Here is a 22,384-nt window from a genome sequence, read left to right as displayed (position 1 = left end):
AGCTGAAGCTCTGTGAATGAGGCCACAGTCCCTGGGGAGGCACCTCTGGCCCCCCCATGCCTTTTGGCTTTGCTTCAGGCCCACAGAACTGGAACCGGTTGACAATGGAGTGACACTACCGAAATCACGAGCCAAAATAAATCCTTTAAGTTGATTTTCTCAGGCATTTTGTCACAGCAGTGAAGAAACCACCACCAAAAGGGATGAGAACTTGGAACTCATTTTGACAAAGGGGTTCTTGGTGTCACAAACCCAAACAAGTAACAATTTCACTACCTATAAGCAGTCATTGACCAATTCCAGGCTTTACATCCTGCCCTTACCCAGGACTCCAGGGAACTTGTCTCCTCGTGCCTTGAAGCTTCATCTGTAAATAACATTTTGTTTTACATGGTGTCACTGAGCTTTATGGACCCACATAGTCCTGGGCTGCATACCAAGGCAAACAATTCTTACCTGGCTAGAGAAAACTGTCCCAAGAGCCATTTATTGGTGGAAGGGGAGATACTTCTTTGTGTGTGCACATGTGCCATGGATGGTACATATGTGGGTTCAAGAGCTCAAACTCAGGTTGTCAACTGGTGTTGAACCATTTGTTGGGCCCTAAGAAGCATCTTGTAAAAGGACATATGGCTAGCCAGGCTACTGGCTACTTTTACCTCTTCGAGTAACTTGCCACAGATTTTGGTCCTTTAATGAATGGAGCCATTCCAGTTTTCCATACTGCCTATGTTTCACCTCTGCAACTACATGTCTTAAGTAAGAGAAAGCAGTAGAGATAACAGATCAATAAGAAGCAAGAGATCTAACTGAACAAATGTTCCTTAAAGAGCCACACCAACAACGGAGAGCAGAGTGGCAGCAACAGAGCACAAACACCTAGTCTATCTTGCATAGGGATGTGGTGTTGGTTCCCTGACTCCTAGTACTTAGAGCTGGGGAAGATGATGGAAGAGCTGGTGGGGATCTCAGTTTAGAGACAAGGCAAGCTAGGTGAATACCTAGCCATCTGAGCTGCCCTGTTCCTTGGGGCTCAATGTGTGTCCACCCACACCCCTCATGGGGTCCTCTTAGCAAGTTTCCTGAAATGGAGACACCAAGAGCCCTGGTTTTTCCTGTTGCATTGGCCCTGTGAGGGCAAGGGGAGGACTTACTGTCACCTCAGTGACTACAGTGGTGGTGGTTGTGGCTGCCATGGCAGCTGCTCGAGCACGTCTGTGGGACCGCTGGTGTTGTGACAGTGACCGGCCATGGCTAAAGAATTTGCCACACTCCGAGCACTCTGCTGTCCGCTCACCTAGGTGTGTCTTTCTGTGCAGTGCAAGTTTGGAGGCAACACTGAAGGACTTGCCACACTCTGGGCACTTGTGTGGTTTATGGCCAGCATGATTGCGCAAATGCACATTGAGGTTGGAGATGCAGGTGAATCGCTTGCCACACAGCTCACAGTGGTAAGGCTTTTCCCCTGTGTGTGTGCGCAGGTGTTTGGTTAGGTCTGAGCGGTCTGTGAAGCCCCGGCCGCACTCTGGGCACGGGAAGGGCCTCTCACCCGTGTGGCTGCGCTGGTGCACAACAAGGTCATACCGCTGTCCAAAGCCCTTGCCACAAGTGGGGCACACATGTGGCCGTTCACCCTGGTGGCTGCGCTGGTGGCGCAGTAGTGTGGAGCTCTCGCTAAAGCAGCGTCCACAGTCGTTACACGCGTATGGCTTTTCTCCAGTGTGTGTTCGCTGGTGCCGCACCAGCGTGGCACTCTCCAAGAAGCCCTTGCCACACTCAGGGCACTTGAAAGGCTTCTCCCCTGAGTGCCTCTGGAGATGTCGTGTAAGCGTGGAACTTTTGCTGAAGTTCTTACCACACACACCACATTGGTGGGCCTCAGCGCCAGGGTCTCTGAGACTGAGCACCACGTGGATACGGGAATGGTTCCGTAGCCCAGCACTGCTACGGAAGGCCCGTGGGCACTGTGTACAGTGGTGGAGCGTGCTAGGGGAAGGGGCAGTGGCAGTGGTGGTCTCCGGGGGGTGCGCCCGTGCCAGGTGAAAAGGAAGAGCACTCTGCCGAAAGGAACGGGCACACAGTGGGCAGCGGTGCGGCTTCTCTGGTGGGTGCTGACGGACCCGATGCAGCAGCAGTGCAGGGACGTGAGGGAAGCGGTGGTTACAGAGGCGGCAACGGCAAGTGTGGCTACGCCTCCGGTGCGTCCCCAAGTGCAGGTCCAGCAGGCTGTTGTGACTGAAGCTCTGGCCGCACTCACTGCAGACGTAGAGGGTCTGGCCAGCATGGGTCCGCCTGTGTGCACGCAGATCTGAGGCTCGAGCACAACGTTCACCACACTCTAGACAGCGGAAACGCTTATCACCACCATGGGCACGTTCATGCCGCAGCAGCACTGCACTGTACCGAAAACTCTTTCCACATTCACTGCAGGAATAAGGTCTTCCCCCAACCGCTGCCATGCCAGGTGCTGTGAACATGATGCCTGTCTTTCCAGTCAACAATCTGTGGTTTTAATACCTGGAAAGTACCAGGCTGTGGCCTTGAAAACTGGTCTGCAGATTCCTCGGTTTCTTCTTTCAAGAGCTGATGTCCCCGCCGTTCCAAAGGCAGGCAGGAACTGGGCTCATCATTGTGATCCCTGCAGGGAGGTCACCCTAAGTCCAGCACTGGCTGCAACAACTCTGGCTGGGGACACAGAAAAGGTACCTTGAACTCTTTAGGCCTGTAACATATTAGCTGGCCTAGCTCTCAAGAGAAGGAAGTCACTCTGAGTCCTAGAATTCAGAGGGGTGTCTCTGTAGTACCAGGTAAGGCAAGAGGGGCAAATGACACTTGTCCAGTAAATAAGCATGTGTGGATTCCAAGGAGAGAGTGTGTGTGGTCTTTGCTAGAACTAGAAACACACAACATTGCTGGGGAGGCCAAGAGGGAAGTAAGTACTCAACCTATTTTCCGGTGTGACTGAAGCCCCTGGGGATTTCTCATTGCCTGGCATTCCTCCTTGGTCATTTTCTAATGCATCCCAGTGGGGATTCCCTACCTAGCAGAAAATAGGTCTGCCACACTTGCTGATCCAATGGGTGATACAGCTACACTGATCACACATCATACTGGTGTCTGGGAATAGTGACAGATCCCAGGCCCTGAGGGAGAAGTCACTAGTAAAGTCAACCAGGTGAGAGATCAGTCAGCCTTTGTTTTTATATGCATGGGACATCACACAACCTCTAGTAAGGTGTGCTCTTAGATCACTGAGCAAAAGCAAACAAAATGGCCAATAGTCATTCTCTTGTGGGAAATAGAAATATATCCCTCAATACCCAGCATTGTTGGCTTGGCTGAAGAACCTACTGACTGGGCCTCTTACTTCTGTAGAGTGGAGTCAAGTGAATGAAATGCTTGGCCAACAAGAAACCAGAGTGAACTCTACATCTGCTGCTTCTCCATGCTGGGTGGAGGATCACCATGGATATGTTCCTCTTGTGCGTTTTTTTCCTGAAGGAAGGACTTTTTTTTCCCCTTCTTCAATTTTTGAGGCAGGGTCAATCTATGTAGTAGTTCTGGCTGTCCTGATATATAGACCAGGCTGGCCTCAGACTTAGAGATGCACCTGCCTCTGCTTCCCCAGTGCTGGGATTAAAAGGGCACATCACCACATTCAGCAGGAGGAAGGTATTTCTTAAATAGTTATTTTCAAATACCAAAACTGGGGTTGGAGAGATGGCTCAGAGGTTGATAGTAGTGACTACTTTTCCAGAGGTCATGAGTTCAATTCCCAGCAACCACATGGTGGCTCACAACCACCTGTAATGATATTTGGTGCCATCTTCAGGCCTGTAGGGACACATGCAGGAAGAACACTGTATACATAATAAAGAAATCATTAAAAAAAAAGCAATTCCCAGTACCCACATGGTGACTCATAACTAACTGTAGTGAGATCTGGTGCCGTCTTCTGGCATGCAGGTAGAGCACTGTATAAATATAAATCTTAAAAAACAAAATCAAAACTGAGGAATAGTGCCACGTGTATTCATTTATTCCTCATCTTACCTGTGATACACTTCACTTTTCATGTGTGTCCCTCCTGTCCTACCCCAATCTGGAATATTATAAACCCCAGGATACCTTATTCAAAGATGACTTTTAAGTCCCGCAAAGCAGGGGCACCTTTGTAGCCATAGAGCAAACTTCAGAGTAGTTAACTCTGAATCCTCCAGGGAGAGCTTTGCTTCTATTTTTAATTTAAATATTTATCTTATTTTTACTTATGTCTATGCATATGTCTCTGTGTAAGGGTATGTGCATGAGAGTGCAGGTACCTACAGAGACTACAGGACATCAGATCCTGTGGAAATGGAGTGACAGGTAGTTCTAAGACACTTCAAGTGGGTGCTAGAAACTGAACTTGGATCCCATGGAAAGAGCAATATGTATTCTTAACTGCTGAGCCACCTCTCCAGCCCCTTATTTTATTTTTGATCCAGGGTCTCATGTTGCCTTGGCTGGCCTTGAACTCCCAGAGAACTGCCGGCTTCTACCTCCCAAATGCTAGTCATTTAAAGGAATAGTTGCCATCATAAAACTAAAACCCAGTGGCTGGTTTCAAATGTCCAAGAGCAACACTCTGACTCTTAGAGGCTGGCATCTCAGCCCATGCTTTTGTGAGCTCATCCTCTCTTAGGCCAGTGGTTCCCAGGGAACATGCCCAAGGAAAGTAACCCCAATGCACAACACATATAAATATATAAAAGGCAAATAAAAAATATCCCATCTCTTCAGTATAACAGACAGGAGTGTAGGGTGTAAGCTTGCTACTTGGCCATTTTACATCTCTTCCTTACCTCATCCCATTACATGAGCAAAGGTCTGTTTCTGGGGAAGAAGCCTGTAAAAAAAAATTATAATGCTTAGAACTCTTAGAAATCATCCATCATTGATTTGAGAGTGAGTCTTATTATTTATTTAGCTTCTTTATTGACTCTTTGGGAGTTTCATATTACGTACCCCAATTCTGCTCACCCCTCATATCCTCTCCTCACCCCTGCCAGGCCCCCACAACAAAACAAAGCAAATCATGCAAACAAAAGCAAAACCAAAATTCTTCCCCCAAACCAAAACAAATCTGTTTGTTTCTCCTCCTTTTCAACATCTCTTCATTTGTGCTGGTGGCACTGGGGCTTCAGTGTGTCATCTGTATACCCCTTTGTCCTGTCAGCTTTACTGCAAATGTCCACTGCAATGAGTCACTGGTCTGGTTCAAGACCTTTGGCTTCTGGTACACTGTCATCACTGGGTCCTCAACAGAACTCCACTGGGATATCCATAGAGACCCAGGGTTGGGGCTGCAACCTGAGGCCTTGGTGGTGTCCGGTGGCCATGCTGCTGCCAAAACCATTCCCACCTGAGTTGCCATTCCTTCCACCCAGAGCCAGGATGTTGTCCAGGCTCAGGCTACAGCTAGGGACTGTGTTGATGTCTGTGGCCTGTATCACCTCAGGAAATCAAAGGGCCATGCTGAGCCAGCCCCACCCTTTGTTGGCCTTCCCTCTCACTGGTCACTATAAGAGAGCTGGCCCCTGCACTTGGGAGAGATGGCCCCTACCCTCACCTCAGGCAAAGCTGCCTTTCACATGCTGGCTCCTTGGTTCCTTTTCCCCATGGGTAGTGGGCTTCTCCTGGACCCCCTCCTCAGGCTGCTGCCACACTAGGTTAGCTGCTCCGGCACCAGCTCTGGCTTCTATTGCTGCAACTGCTACATACTCTCAGCTCACAATTACACACCAGCAGCTACAGCTGCCCTTAGTCAGGCTATGCACAACTTGTGTTCTCCACCCAGGCATGCTACACGGCTTCAGACATCCTCACACTTCACTGCCATCAGCAGCAGATCTGGTGAGACACCTGGTAATTCTTAAAGGGTGAAATTAAGATTTGAAAAAAAAAAAAAAAAAAAAAAAGAAAGGAAGCCGGGCGGTGCACGCCTTTAATCCTACTTTAATCCTAGCACTCGGGAGGCAGAGGCAGGCGGATCTCTGAGTTTGAGACCAGCCTGGTCTACAAGAGCTAGTTCCAGGGCGAGAGCGAGAGCGAGCGAGAGAGCGAGAGAGAGAGAGGAGTTTAAAGAGGTTTTTTTTGTTGTTTTCTATGTTAAAAATGGGAAACATGATGCAGGTCTCTGTATAGTTCTATAATGAATGGTTTGAAAATTGAACAATCAAATGGATAAATCAACTTAGTTATAATTGACATAATGTCAATTATCAATTTGGTAACTCTTATTTTACCCCCAAAAAGTTATTTGATATTAGTGACAAATACAAAAAACTGACTGATAACATTCTTAGACAGACAGACTAACAGAACTAAGAAAAATATTTACACACAGAGGAGTTTACAGCAGAAGTTACCACACCATGGTATTTTGAAACTGAAGGGGAGCAGCCCAAGGCTATTAGATAATAAGACTTAATTTATCCAGTTAATCATTCAAGAGCAACCACCAAGTGATAGGCATCCCCAAGGCTATTCAGAAGTTAACTGGGAACCTATAGAAATGTTAGATTTGAAGAGATTTAAGAAACCAATAGTTTCATATGGTATGCATTCACTTTTTGTGAAGCAGACGTTAAACTCATGGTCCATTTGGAACAGAATCATTCCATAAGACTGGAAAGACTTAGTTACAGCAGTATTGGAAGCTGGTCCTCAGTTACAGTGGAGAACCTAGTGGAGAGATGAAGCTAGGGCCATTGAAGAGCAAGGTAGAGATAGAAGTTATGAGATTTCCCAAGGTCAAAGTTTTGGTGAGGGCTATTATGCTGATGTGGAAAGACAGGTTATATTTGATGATCAGACCTTGTCCCTATGCTGTACAGCAGCTTCGAATGCTTAGGACAAGATTAGAGAATCAGGAAAGAAAACTGAGCCATTTGCTAAAATTATACAAGACCCCCAAAGAACCTTCACTGATTTTTCAAAGATGGACTTCATCTGTAAATAGAATGATATCAGATACAGAAGTTAGAAGAATATTAATTGAAAATGCTAATTCAGAACATAAAAGGGCAATCGGGCCTTTGAAAGCAAGATCAGCACCCACAGAGGAATGGATTAAAAAACAGCTGATATTAGATCTCACACTTGTGGTGATACTTGGATAGAAGTGACTTCTAAAAATTAAGAAAAATCAAAAGGGTTTTATGTTTTAATTGAAGCAAACCAGGTCATCTGAAAAGAGATTACAGGTAAGATGTTCCCAGGAACAATTTTTTTTTTTTTTTTTTTTTTTTTAAAGAGAGATTCCAAACAGAAGGCCCTAGCCTTCTGGAAAACACAGAAAGTGCGACAAAGGCCAACATTGGCCTAATGAATGCAGACCAACATGGGACAGGCAAGGTAACCCTTTGCCATTGGGAAACACCATGGGGGGGCCTCTTGCAAGTCCCATATTAAATTTAGTTCAGTCATTCAGTCATGCTCCTCCACAGAGCAATTAAAAGACTTAATGCCTGTTATGGAAAACCATACTGTTCTGGATGACAGAATAGCTTTAGAAGATAAAACAAAAATTTCAAGGAGAAACCATAAAACACATTTTAGCAAACTTCTATAAATGATCAAAGAACAAAGTTAAAAATATGAATAAATGGCATTGTAGTTGAGAGTTTGATAGACACAGGGGCAGATGTAACAATAATTGCACCAAGATCTTGGCATCAGAATTGGCCTCTTTAGGAGGTAAATGTTTGATTGGAGCTTTATCTTAAGTAAAACAAAGTATAAGATGGGCTGAATGTATAAGGCTGGAAGGACAGAGAGGAAAAAAAAGGCCATATGGGGCTAACATAGCAATGAATTAATGGGAACATGACTTATTACAGGAATGGAATGCCCAGATTAACATTCTTCCAATCTTGGGAACAAACCAAAAACTAACATATGTTTCTGAGAAAAACATTAAAAGGTATTATAAAGAACAGCCACTGACCATACAGGTTGTACATAAACAGGGCACAACAGCTGCTGATCTTTCAAAGGTACGAACAACACTATCTTAAAAATGGTTAACTGACAACCCTGTCTGGGTGGAACAATGTCCTTTAATATCAGAAAAATTACAGGTCTCAGAATAGCTGGTACAGGAACAGCTAAATGCTCAACATACTAAAGAATCAACCAGTCCTTGGAATTCTGCTGTATTGTTATTAAAAAGAAATCTGGAAAATGGTACTAAATCTAAGAGTTATTATAAGGTGATTCAGCTAATGGGACTGGAATTCCCTTGCCTCTCTATCACCTAAAGGATGGTCTATTATACGGACTGATTTAAAAGACTGTGCTTTTTTTTTTTTTAAACTATACCTTTGCAAGAACAGGATATAAAAATTGCCTTCACAGTGCCTACTTACAGTTCCCAGCCTGTTAAAAGATATCAGTGAAAGATTCTTCCACAAGGAATGTTAAACAGTCCTACCTTGTATCAATATTTTGTATAGCAGCCACTGGAAATAATTCATAATCAGTTTCTTCAATCTATAATTTACCATTTTATGGGTGATATCTTACTAGTTGATTCAGATGCAGATACCTTAAAGAAAATGTTCGAAGTAAAAAAAAATTACCTCATTGGGAATTATAAATTATTCCTGAAAAACCACAAGGAGATTCTATCAATTCTACCAAGGATATAATAGAGGTTTACAAAAAAAGTTCAACCACAGAAAGTACAAATCAGGAGAGATCAATTATGAACTTTCAATGATTTTCAAAAATTTCTGGGAGATATTAATTGGCTATGTCCCACAATTGTACTGATAACCCAAGAACTAAGTAATTTATTTCTAAACTACAAAGTGATAAGGACTTAAATAGTACAAGAAAATTATCAGCTGACGCTGAGAGAGAACTGGCTTTGGAAGAAAAAAATTTGTAGAATGTACATGTGGATTGTCTGGATCTGCAGCTTGATTGTACTCTGCTTATTTTACCTTCTACGCATTCTTCTATACTGAAATTCTAGTTCAGAAAAAATAATATATAACAATGGATATTTTTATCATACAGTAAAAAAATTAAAGAACTAGTTTCTGAGTTGATTCTGAAAGGAAAATTAAGACTTCATCAATTAGTAGGAATAGACCCAACAGAAATTGTGGTACCTTTTACTAATGCTGAAATTTCCTCATATTGGACAGAAAATGGACACTGGCAAAGAGTTTGCAGGAATTCTTTGGGAAAGAGTAGTAATAAAATATCCCCAAATCAAGAGATTTCCGTTTATAAAAACAACTCATTGGATCTTTCCTCACACTGTAAAGAGAATACCAATTTCTGGAGCCCCTACATTCTGATGCAAACAAATCAGGAAAGTCAGGCTATAAGTCAGGAAATTTAAGTAAAGTGGCTGAAAGCCCTTATAATTCTGTTCAAAAGTCAGAATTATATGATCTTCTCATGGTATTATTAATTTTCCAGAACCTCTTAATATATATAGTTACCGACTCAATATGCAAAAAGTTGTTTCACATACTGAAACTGAATTTATTCCAGATGTTTTAGAATTAACTTTGTTATTTATTCAATTACAAGAAATAATCAGAAACAAATATCATCCCTTGAGCTGGGCAGTGGTGGCACACACTTTTAGTCCCAACACTATGGGGGGGGGGGCAGAGGCTGGCAGATCTCTGTGAGTTCGAGGCCAGTCTGGTCTACATAGTGAGTTCCATAACAGGCTCCAAAGCTACTGAGAAACCCAGTCTTGAAAAACCAAAATAAATAAATAAATAAAATAAGTCATCCCTCGAATAAACACAGATCAGATCCTATATGGATCTATCAGGCCATATAGTATAAGGTAATGGTGAAATTGATGAACTATTAGTGGGAAAGTGTTAGAAGCCTCAGAATTTCATAAGAAGCACAATGTTAATAGCAAGAGTTTGAAAAAAAAATTTTCTCATCACTTGGCAAAAAGCCAAGGAAATTATAAGGCAATGTCCCACTTGTTCTTTGTATAATCAAACACCACTGCCTACAGGAAGTAACCCAAAGGGTATCAAATAAATGAAATTTGGCAAATGGATGTGTTTCATTTTGCAGAGTTTGGAAAATTAAAATGTGTACACCATACCACAGATACATAGGATTTCAATAGAAAACTGCTTTAAGTTCTGAAAAGGCTGATTCTGTAATTATACACCTATTAGAGGTCATGGCCATCATGGGTATACCTGTATACAATTAAGACTGACAATGCTCCAGCATATGTCTCTAGTAAAATAAAACAGTATTTCTACACATTATAACATAAAGCATGTTATAGGTATACCACAAAATCCTACAGGGCAAGTAGGTATAGAAAGATATAATTGCACTCTAAAAGATAGGCTTAATAAAAAAGGGGTAATTAAGATCCTCCAGAGATAGATTATATGATGCTTTATTAACTTTAAAATTTTTAAATGCTAATGCTGTGGAGAGACACTGGATAATAGAAAATAATGCTGAATTAAATCAACCTGTATACTTTAAGGATATGTTGACCTCAGAATGGAGACCAGGATATGTGCTAAGTTGGGGAAGAGGCTTTGCTTTTGTTTACATAGGAGAAGAAAAACTATGGATACCATTAAAATTGATAAAGATTAGATACGAACTGAAGAGAGCTTTTGATAGAAGAGACAATAGATACTTCATCAGTGTGAACAGTCTATCTAAACTAACTTATAAGGCTAACAGATGCTTTTCATTTGATCAGATGTAACTTGCCTAAAGGGAAATTCCTTAAAGTTAGGGTTGGGACAGGGTTGTTTTTATCTTTTCAGAAGAATGAAGGCATCTAACTCAAGAATCTGAAGACCACTGGACAAATGAGGCATCTGAAAAGAAAAAAGGATAAATCATCCAGAGAAAATGTCCCAGAAAAAAAATAAATTGCCTTTTGGTATATCACATTTCCAACAGGATAAAATTTCATAAATCTCAAATGTTTGTTTCTGCTGTTCTGCAAATGGTCTTTTTGTAGTTCAATTAAAAATTAAAGCTGGCTTTGGAGTTGGAATGTGGCTCTCTCCTATTCTAACCAAAGCATGCTTGTTAAAAGAAAATCTAAAATCTCTGTTCCATGTCAGGAGAGCCACTTGATATGGGGACAGAAGAAAAACCAATTTTAAGGGACTATTCTATTACCACTAATCTCAGAATTCTTTGGTTTTATTTTGATTCTTTAAAATTTTAACATTTAAATTTATAAAATTAACATACAAATTTAAAGTTTCTGTTGTGACCATTCCTAACTGTGACCTTTGAAGTCTTCAAAAGGAGGATGGGGCCCCACAATAATGATTCCACCTGGGCTGTGGTCATGCCACTAAGCAGTCACACCACCCAAAGATCGGTTTTGTACTACAAACTGCTCAGAGGAATTTCAAGGTAGTGAGCTAAAATGGTCCAGTCTCACAAACTACTCTAGCCAGGCCTCAAGATAAGCCCTGTACTTTGCCATTACACAGAGACTGGACAACAAATGATAAAACTAGCTCTCCCAGGACTTAATAATTATCCCAATTTTTTTTTTCAGGGACTCCCAGACAACAGGATGCAATTTTAAGAACACAATACCTCTCTGTGAGTTCGAGACCAGCCTGGTCTACAAGAGCTAGTTCCAGGACAGGCTCCAAAGCTACAGAGAAACCCTGTCTCGAAAAACCAAAAAAAAAAAAAAAAAAAAAAAAAAAAAAAAAAGAACACAATACCTGCCAGGCGGTGGTGGCGCACGCCTTTAATTCCAGCACTTGGGAGGCAGAGGCAGGCGGCTCTCTGTGAGTTCAAGACCAGCCTGGTCTACAAGAGCTAGTTCCAGGACAGGCTCCAAAGCTTCAGAAAAACCCTGTCTCAAAAAACAAACAAACAAACAAGAACACAATACCTACATTCCCAATAGGTAGGGTAGGCGATTTTTGGTTGTTCAGGGGGTTACGGAAGGTGTTATTGGTAATGGTCAAGAAAAAAAGCTGAACAAAGAAAGTTAGATTCAGGGATCTCATTCTAAAGAGATAAAGGGGGATATAAAAATGATAGGATAAAAGGGTAGATTATTAAATCTACTTTTAAACCAAAAAAAGCAACTACCAGTCTAAATATTTTACACTGGTATGGATTTCTGTATACTGATAAAAAAAATTGAGGTTATTTTTGCTACACTAGATGTTTCTACTCTTGTTTAAGATATTTTTGTATATTGATACAATTTTTGTTAGAACCTACTGTACCTACGTTTCTACTCTATAAGGTTTTGTACATATACAGCTCATTCAACAATATAAACTTCTAGTCTTTGAAATTATTACAAACTATTCACTTATTACAAACTTGTAGTAATGTTAGGTATGTTTTCAAGGTCAAGCAGAGATATATTTTAGGTAGATAGGTGGTCTTCAAACACTTCAGAGATCTACAGAATATGGCATTTAAGATGTTTTAATAACATAGTTCTTTAAATGACAGTATGACACATCTGCTTCTGGCAGCACTAATCTACTTCAGAGAAAATGATGTGGATTGAAAAAACTCCAGATGGAGCTTCTTTTCCTTGTTAGCCACTGGGCAAACAACCGCCCTTGCTTTAACTGCTGACAGTATGGTGTTCAAACTGGACAAGGACACAAAAGAAGGTGACTGCTGAACTTTGCTGAGACAAAGTGGGGCAGTCCTTAAAAATCCCTGCGTCACAGAAAACTCTGTCAGATATCCTAGGCCTACAGGCTAAAGATGGATGTCCCAAAGCTATAGAGGAAATGTCATTTCTCAGTTTTGGAAGTTGATTGCTTGGCACTTTCTGTTTACTTCAGTAGTACTAAACCTCAGGTCCCTGATGGGAATCGGAGATTAGATAGTTACAGCTATTGTTTTCCTTGTTATTACCAAATTCAGAAAAGAAACTCACAATAGTGTGTAAGGTTGAGAGACATTAAAAGACAGTTTTGGTAATACAAGTTAGAATAGAAAGTGAATTAGGTACAACCTTTTGAACTCATCAAAATAGATAATGGAGGATCTTCTCTGAATTTGTCAAATGCAAGTGATCTGGACATTGTTAATGTAATTTTCACATGTACATATTTGTACATATTTATACATATTGTATATAGTTTTACTATGTTAGTTATAATTTTCCTTCTTTTTTAGACAAAAGGGGGAAATGTGTGATATTCTGATCATGTTCTGACAAATAAAGCTTGTTGGGAGTCAGAGGGCTGAGCTAGCCACAGATGATCAAAATTAACCACAGAGGTTTTGGAGGACTATAGACAGACTGAAGAGGAAAGTAGTAAGGCGGAAGAGAGAGGGACCTCAGCCCTTAGAAGGAAGGAGTGGAGCAGGTATGATGTAGGTGGGTCTTCTATCTATCTGTTGCTTTCATTGGTTAATTAATAAAGAAAACTGCTTGGCCTGATAGGTCAGAACATATGTAGGCTGGGAAGACAACAGAATGCTGGGAAGGGAAGGGAAGTGAGTCAGTCACCATGCTTCTCCTACCCGAGACGAACATAGGCTAGAATCTTTCCCGGTAAGCCACCACCTCATGGTGCTACACAGATTATTAGAAATGGGTTAATCAAGATGTGAGTTAGCCAATAAGACGCTGGAACTAATGGGCCAGGCAGTGTTTAAATAAATACAATTTCCGTGTAATTATTTTGGGTAAAGCTAGCCAGTGTGCGGGAGCCGGGTGGTGGGAAGCAGCCCGCAGCTCCTTCTACACAGGTAAGAGAGGACTAGTAGCTTCTCTGCTCCTTCAGGTTCTTACCCAGTATCTGACTCCTGAATTCTTATTGATAAAGAATAATTAGGATAATGTCTCACCCAAGATTCAGCTACAATAATCTTAGGACCCTGAACAGGAAATGAAACTCAAATGAGGGGACAGAACTAGGAGTGGGAATGTGGACTGTGGCTCTCTCCAGGGAAAGTGACTCTTCACTTGGATTCTTCCTACCTCTAGAAAACTGAGAGACACTGTTGTCCTGGACCCTGAAATCAATTATCCATTTCTCATTGGATGGTTTATGGCCAGTGTGACATACTCAAGGAGCTGGCAGAAACAGGAGTGACAACTGCTTCCACCTCAAGAACCAAGTCTGATTATGATCCAAATACAAATCAAAAGTTTTGCTTTTACAAAGATTGTGAATTCTGGGAAAGTTAGAGATTAGTATGTAGATAGGTAAAAAAAAATACAGACACCAAGAGCTTATCCTCTGTCTAACAAATGGGCAAAACTGAAGGCCAGACATCTCAGAACTGGGAGAACATGGCAGAAGCAATGAGCAGTCTCTTGCATCTTCTCTGGGACAACTAATGAATTGGACACAAATAACACACTCTAGGCTGTAAAAAAAAATGATGTATAATCATGTGCCAATTAACAATGGGACGAGTCCAGAAAAATGTGGGCCTGTCATTGTGAATATCATAGAATTTATTTATACAAACTCAAGACAATACCAGGTGATCAAGGGATCACCAACATACAAACAAGCTAAAATGCTATTTTGTGTCAAGTGGCTGTATTAATCTAGTATCCAGCTCTTTCAAATCTGTTCTCTATAGTCCCATCCACCATATATATTATATACACTTTGCCTGAGTTGGGATTGCAACCTGTAAAGTTCCCTGGAAAAGCCGCACATATGTGGAGTGATTATGAAGACTTGGAATGTTGCAGATGGAGAGCCCAAATCATCTTGTGTTATCTTTAGTCCTCTTAATAGTCCTTTATTACCCACCTGACCTAAAATCCTTTATAATGTATCAATTTAGGAAACTATTATCTTTTACTAACTTAGAAGCCAAGTATGTCACCAGAGAGCAACTAAAACCTATACCATGGGTGTGGAAAGATGGCTCAGTGATTTTAAGAATGTCTGCTCTTCTCGCAAAGGACCAAACTTTGGTTTGTTCTGAGCACCCACATAGGGTAGCTCACATGTTTATAACTGCTGTTTCAGGGTACCCGATGCTTTCTTTTGACCTCCATGAGTGAGTTCATGCACACGCACGCACACACACCCAAACAACATAAAGTAAATCTTAAACCAAAATCAGTCTTCCCATACCTTTTGTTTGCAGATTTTTCTCATTGGCTACCTTTACTTTAGGTCATACTTTTTTTTGAGACAAGGTCTCAGGTCAAGCTGTCCTCAGACTTGCTACCTGGATCATCATGGTGGCTAATAATATGTGATACAGGAACTCGTTTCTTAAGTTTTGTTTTTTAAACAACAAAAAACCCAACTGTTACTCTGAGGCTGAAAGACTGGTAGGGGTGATAAATTTATCTTGGCTTCCTGCCCTCCCCGCAAGACAGGGTTTCTCTGTGTAGCCCTGGCTGTCCTGAAATTCACTCTGTAGACCAGACTGGCCTGTGACTCAGAGATCCAGAGTGCTGGGATTAAAGGCATGCACCACCACTGCCCCGCCATTTTCCATCAGCCTTAATAGCCATTTATCTCTCACCTCTGTATCTAACAGCCTTTAAAAGACATTAACGTATACCCTTAGCTTCCATGAACCTGAAAGCTAAGACTATAATCACACAGCATCTAAACCTTCCAGCAGGTATCTCCCCAATTCTGCTGTAGCCTGCCTACATCTCACATTACCTTTGGGGAGTTTCGTTTTTATGTTGACACACCTGCTCAGAGGGAAGAGAAAGGCAAGCATCCAAATTCTGGCTCTTCCGTGACTGTGCGACCTTGAGCAGAGGACTTAGGCTATCTGTACCCGCAGCCTGGGTTAACTCAGTACAAGAAACCGGGGTTTTCTATGAAAAGGGCAAAGTCAAAGCAGCCATAAACCTGAGAACTGAAGCTGCGCGGCACTCGCGATTTACTCTTCAGGACCGCCCTTATTTAGGCGGACCCTGAATCCGGGGCTTAACTTACTGGCCGACAGCCTGCCAGGTCTTTCTGGCTTTCTCGCTCGGCCGCAGGAATCCTTTCCCACCGCGGAGGCGCACGCGGGCCTGCCTGAGCCACGGGCGGGTGCCGACGCCCCCGAGTGACGCGAAAGTTCCTCGGGTCCCCTGAGGCCGTCACTACAGGCCGGAGGCTGTCGTCTCCCCGTGACCCGTCAGGCGCACGACTTCGCGGACGCGCGGCCGGACAGATCGGTCGTCCCGGAGCGGCCTGCGCAGGCGCACTGGCCCACCGCGCCTGCGCCGCTCGTCGCCCTCCGGTCCGGGCCGCTCGATCCCGGGTCGAGAGGAGACGGCAGCCGTCGAGGGTCGTGGCCCCGTCCGCCCTGCCTTGAGGCCCTCAGCCCCCTCACCAGTCGCCGGGGACAGCTCCGAGCCGCGTTCACCTCAACGCGCCGCAGACGGTGCAGGGCTCAGCATGCGGAGGAAGGGGCGGGTGCAGCGCGGGGCGGGGCCAGAAGACAGCATGCTGATTGGCCTGCTCTGCCTGCAGGGTCACCACAGCGCTGTTGCTGGTTGTTGGGGGCGTCGATCCCGCGCAAGCGCACTATTGACCTGACCTGGCGGAGGGCGAAGTTAACACAGGACGCCGACCTGTTGACCGCTACCTGCTAACCTGCCTCCCGTTTCGGGTGTCTGCACGTGGGTCCTTTCCTGCCACTCAGAAGAAAGGGCGCCGAGCCCAGGGCCACCTGGAGACGGGTCAGGGCCGTAGCAGGTTACCGAGGGAGGCCGGTCGCCCTAATCTGTCACCAAGTTCGTATCTTCCTACACAGCGACGCCAGACCGGACGTCCAATATCTTGATTAATCTTCCCTATAGATTAATGACCTGCCCAAGAGCACCGCCAGGGACAGCGGTACTTCTGTTTTGCTGGCCAGCTGCCTCAGGCTGAGACCAGTGCGTGCGGAGACGGCTTCCAACACTGTAGAGCACCGGGGGTCCAACTCATGAATGCATGCAGTTAAAGACGCCTAGAAAGCGGATCAACCCCAATCCGGAAACCTGCTGGGGAATTAGCTCAGGTGGCAGACTGTTGGATTAGCCAAGGCCCGGAATTTCTTTACCAGTACCACATAAAACGGATTGGTCGTAGGCAGGCTTGAAAATTCGAGCACACCAAAAGCAGACGCAGGAGGATCAGAATCCAGTCATCCCTTGCCTCTGCGATGGTTAGTTTTGTCAATTCGATAGGACATAACGTCACCTGAGAAGACAGTCTCAACGAGGTCTTATATGGATTGGGTTGACCCGTGGGCAAACCTGTAAGACATTTTCACAGAGGTTGGGTTCTGCACTGTGCAGGTTTTGAGAGACGACTAAGAGAAAGCTTGATGTATCCATTCGCTTTGGTCATGGCTGTGCGCGTGGGGCATTAAGCTGCCTTAAGTTCCTGCTGCTCTGCCTCCTCCACAGTAATGGCACTATATATATATATATATATATAACCTAGAGTTGTCCGCTAAAATAAAGTCTTGCTCCATTTAGTTGCTCTTTGTCAGGGTGTATTACTACAGCATCAGATGTGAAACGAGGACTCTGTTGAAATAACGACAAGTGTAGCTTAAAAGTTGCTTTTGTGTGTGACTTCTTTTGTAGCGACTTCAGTTTACTTTTTAGACAACAGACTGAAATGTCGCACAACATAAAAATATGGCTTTGTCTGTCTGTACGTGTGGGCTCAGGTTTATGGTGGTTCCCAGGGTGTTATCTTCTAGGTGCAGGCAGAGGAACTGGCACCACCAGATGTTACATATGCTTGTGGTGACCTGAGTGAAAGGCAGCGATTACTGAGGTTTGAACTCTTATTGCAGAACAGGTAGGCTTTGGTTTGGGATGGTCTCACTGTGTAGCCCTGGCTGGTCTGGAACTCGATATGTAGACTAGGGTGACTCCAAACTCACTACCTGCCTCCGCCACAGCAAAATAAATATTCAGCAGAACTCCACAGACAAACTACATATGAAGGATGCCCATTCAGCAAAAAATGGACAGATGACTATGTTTTCGTTGAGGCACTCTGCTTAATCTGTAGGGAATTTGTGTAAGTTTTCTAAGACTATGACTTGAAAGACAAACTGCCCAATTAGGTGCTTATCAAGGGTTGTATGGTAAGGAAAACCAGAACTGGAAAACTTCATTTTGGTACACTATCCTTATCTCTTTTCAGTTACTACATTACCTGCCACTTTTCAAATGGGATGCAGAGTTGCAATCTGACATCCAAGTTAAAGGAAAATCTGATTGTGTCTGATGTTTATAGACACACCCACCACTCACCTTATTCGTGTCAGCAGCTACATATGAGCAACTATTTTCAAGAATGAAGCACTATTAAGAGTGAAGTTAGAACAAAAAGCTGATGAACACCTGTGAACTGAAACTACTTCCTTCCACTGAACCAGATATTTATGTATTAGGTCTTCAAATAGCCCACTAAGCTTTAGTCATCAGTGACTGCAAATCGGGGACCTGCCCAGAGATTTTAAGACTCTCTGAACAGAGTGCTGCATAATTAGAATCAGTATGCAAAACATTTATATATGCTAGTAGAGATTATCAAAATTGTACATGGACACCCCCATTTTGCTAGTGTTGTGTATTTTCTGGGTGGCCCCAAATGATAGCTCTTGTCTAATGTGGGCCAGACAAAATGTTAGATCCCAGCTGTAAAACTTGCTGAGTGGAGCAGGGCAAGAGTTCTAGGAAGTGGAGTGGGTAAAGATTTTGGGAGAGTTAACAAATCATGTGACCCCTCTTTTTCTGTAGGCTGAGCTGTGAACCCAGACCCTTAAATATGCTTGTCAAATGCTCTACCACAGAGCTACATGCTCAACTACTCACAAGCTTTTCCTGGTGCCAGGGTGTCTGCACATGGCTGGCTAATGGAATATAAATAGAATATCACATGCCCTATCCATACCCAAGAGTGAGAGTATCCCTCAGTGGGAATGGCGGAACCAGCTGTATCACGTGAGGCCTGTGAATGTAGAAGGCTTGCTGTAACTACTGTGTAAAGGTGAAATTCAGTTGTATTCATCATGTTACTATATCACTAAGTATATTTTCCATTATGTGTTTCAATTTCAGTTCCACATGCAAAACATGTCTGCTCCTGCTTCAAATTCTTTTCCAAGTAACTTCATAGTGGTCAGCTGAGTTTCCAGAGATGGAGAGAATGGAGTACAGCAAAGTGAAATATAGTAATTTAGAGCTAGAACAGAAAGACTGGGTTAACCGAGTCCTGAATTACAGAATGAAGGTTTTAATTAATCTCGGTATTAATGGGAGAGTACATCAAAATAGCTTTCAGGAAATTAAAGAAGATAAGCAAAAACTTACAAATGACATTAACAATACAAGTGATTCTAATGCCTTGACAATTATCTTTTAAATTAAGCTAGACAGTAATCTTTTCAAGAAAGGTTTTTATTTTTTACTATGTCTATGTGTGTGGGTATGTGTATGTGCACTGACTCCCCCAAGGCTATAATTGTGAGCTTCCTGACATGGGTTGCTAAGAACTGAATTCATTCTCAAAGAACAGCATGCTACTCCTAATTGCAGAGCCATCTCTCTAGCTCTTATTAGTAATAAATTTAATAAAAATATGATTGAAGTTCCTGCTGCTTATCAAGTTTGGTCAACTTCCAAGGTGTCAAACACTTATTCCTACAGAAAGACTAATGCTCCTTTTTACACTTCTGTAAGTGAGCTGACTATGAAGAGGACCAGTAGCACATGAGCGCCATGGACTGGGACAGAACAAGAATGAAACACTGGTGAGGTATTTAGAGACCAGACTCACAAGTTCATGGTGCCTTAGTCTTTAAGGAGGAAATTAGGCAAACAGTAATGTTAAGGGAAAAATAATGTCTATACTAATGCTTACAGCGCTGAGGCAGAGGGTCATGGCACTTCCAGGCCCAGAATACAGTGAAACCATTTGAACAAAAATCTGCACAACCTGCTGCTGCTGCTGCTGCTAACCCTTAATGGTCCTTTTTCTGCCCCTGGTCTGACACAGATATCCTCTCTCTCTTTTTAAGGCTTTTAAAATTTATATTTTTAAAATTTTAAAAATGTTACGTATATATGCATGTGCACCACATGCATTCAATGCCCAGAGACCAGAAAAGGATGTTGGATCCCCTAGAATTGGAGTTACAGATAGTTGTGAGCCACCACCATGTGGGTTCTGGGAATTGAAGTTGAGTCCTCCCAAGAAAGAAATCAAGTTGTCCGGCTTGCACAGCAGTACCTTTATCTGCTGGGCCTCTCACTAGCCCAGACCTTTGTTGCTATCTTTTATTTCCTTCACAACAGACCCTAAACTAGCTTCATTAAAAACTAGTTTTTTTGCCAGGTGTGGTACTTCATGCCTTTAATCCCAGCACTTGGGGAGGGGCAGAGGGAAGTGGATCTCTGTGAGTTCCAGGGCAGCCAGAGCTACAAAGTGAGACCCTGTCTTAAAAAACCAGATAAAATAATAGTAATAATAACAAGAACAGCTAGTTTTTCTGAGCTGGAGAAATGGCGTAGTGATTAAGAGCGCTGGCTCTTGCAGAGGACCTGGAATCAGCACCCAGCACCCATGTGACAGCTCACAGCATCCATAACTCTGGTTCTAGGAGATCCAATGTCCTCTTTTGATCTCTGGGGGCACCAGGCACGCATGTGGTTCACATACATAAAGGCAGGCAAAACACTCATACAGAGGATAAACAAAATCTAAATAGAAGAATTTTTAAAATTAAAACTTCCAACTTGTGCAGTGCTAGGGACTGAACTCAGAACCCAGACAAGGGCTGTACCGCTGAGCTGTATTCCCACACTTCAGTTTTACTGTTTTGGAGACAGCACCAACAGTCCTGTCCCTAGGATGACCCAGTCTCTTATGTCCCATTGAAATGCCTCTTTGAGAAAGCTCAATGCCGTCAGGAAAATGTACTGTTTATTTTGGGCAACACCTGGTTGCTGATAATAACAGGTCCCGGACTTACTTTTCTTAGAGCACTTACTAAAAAGGGCCTACAATTCTGAATCCTTCCTTTGTCCCTTTATGGTAGTGTACATATTTCTTACAGTTTAGGAGTATCCTTCATAAAAAGCCAAGGGCCATACATATCTTTGCAATGTAGTTATTAGGAAAGACAGGGCCTCCGTCTCTTGGTCTTGGAGACATGAAAACGATCCTTTGGTCTAACTTTAGTTGGGTCTCTGACCCCTTCTCTAGGCCCACCTGTACACTATCTTGTCAAACCTGGTTTTAATAAAGAATTTTGTGAAGTAAGTTTACCAAGACCACTCCTCTACCCATCCTGCACGTCAGGATCCTCAGTATAGACACAAACCTTACAGGACTGTCTTCAGCAAGAATCCAGTTTGGCTTAACCAGCCCCATTTTACCCTACTTTTTCCTCTTATCAATATTCCACCCCAACACCGATCTTTGGCTATAAATTTCCTTTTGTTCACGCTGTAGTTGGATTCCAATCTCTCCCCCAATGCACTGGCCCCTGTATCTCGTTCTACAATCCTTATACAGTCTTCCTGATCGTTCTTTAACAAACCACAAAATACTTTTTAACACGAAGAAGAATCCTAACGTAACTGTCAACTAGAAACACGCTGGCTCATAGCATCTACAGTGAGCAGCTCTGTAATTCCTTTCCCTTCTCTGACTACGGAACCCCCGTTCTCCTTCCTCATTCACGTTCCCTTTAAAACACCTAAAGACCCCTACGCAATTAGGAATGCAGCTCTTGACTAGACAAAATCTTGTAACCGCTTTATCAAACACGGGCTGTGTTGGAGAGAACCCAATGGGACGAGAACTTGGCCAAGGTGCGTGCTTTATCTCCAGGGAAAAGCCTGACCCGACTGAGGCAGTCAGCACCAAGCAGATACCCCACCTTGCAGCTCTTAGCCGCGGTCCTTCTTGCCTAAGTAGCAGGGGCATCCAGATCACCCACTTATGGAGTAAGGAGTGATACACTGGGCTTAGTTCGAGCCTCGTCCTCCTCCTCAAAGCGAGCAACGCTGAGATCCCCGCCATTCCCGGCGTAGCTGGCGTCCAGAGAGGCCAGCCACTAAGCGGGAGCGACGGCGCCGGCGGCAGGGAGGAAGCGGGAGGTTCGCTCACCTTTCCTGATACAGAGTCAGCCGGTTTCACTGAAGTGAGAGAAATCACCTTTGGACAACGACTTTTGTTTTTAATAGCAATCCCCGGGTGCGAGAGAGCCGAAGCCACCGAAACCAGAAGCACACAACACCACTTCCGGTTCACGTTTGGAGGGGACCGTCCGCAGTCACCGCCTCTATGCCGTAAAGCAAGATGTCCGCTCTCTTACGACACTATTACTAGCACTTCCCTGGTCGGGAGGGACTCTAGGTCCCCAT

The 22,384-nt window shown here is 43.4% G+C and overlaps 1 protein-coding gene across 10 annotated transcripts; it reads right to left on the bottom strand.

Moving 5' to 3' along the window:
- Window positions 1-124: 124 nt before the first annotated feature.
- Window positions 125-22,282, bottom strand: Znf672 (zinc finger protein 672). 10 transcript variants are annotated; one of them, XM_038325068.1, is made up of 5 exons: window positions 22,128-22,282; window positions 16,336-17,245; window positions 5,612-5,892; window positions 4,845-4,888; window positions 125-2,685 (listed from the first exon to the last, which is right to left on the bottom strand). In XM_038325068.1, the coding sequence occupies exon 5, from the start codon at window positions 2,475-2,477 to the stop codon at window positions 1,071-1,073; it is 1,407 nt and encodes a 468-aa protein (XP_038180996.1). In that variant the 5' UTR covers window positions 2,478-2,685; window positions 4,845-4,888; window positions 5,612-5,892; window positions 16,336-17,245; window positions 22,128-22,282; the 3' UTR covers window positions 125-1,070. The 10 variants fall into 10 exon arrangements, 9 of the variants coding, with proteins under 9 accessions (XP_038180996.1, XP_038180995.1, XP_038180998.1 ...); XM_038325067.1 differs by lacking the exon at window positions 5,612-5,892; XM_038325070.1 differs by lacking the exon at window positions 5,612-5,892 and having other exon boundaries at window positions 17,103-17,245.
- Window positions 22,283-22,384: the final 102 nt, after the last annotated feature.

Source organism: Arvicola amphibius, chromosome 4, assembly GCF_903992535.2.
Source record: "Arvicola amphibius chromosome 4, mArvAmp1.2, whole genome shotgun sequence".
Taxonomy (NCBI): domain Eukaryota; kingdom Metazoa; phylum Chordata; class Mammalia; order Rodentia; family Cricetidae; genus Arvicola; species Arvicola amphibius.
The sequence above is the reverse complement of the archived record's forward strand: the minus strand, read 5'-3'. Positions and strand labels throughout refer to the sequence as shown.

Coding starts and splice junctions, on each gene's coding strand:
- Znf672 (XM_038325068.1), bottom strand. CDS start 2,477: ATGTTCACAGCACCTGGCATGGCAGCGGTTGGGGGAAGACCTTATTCC.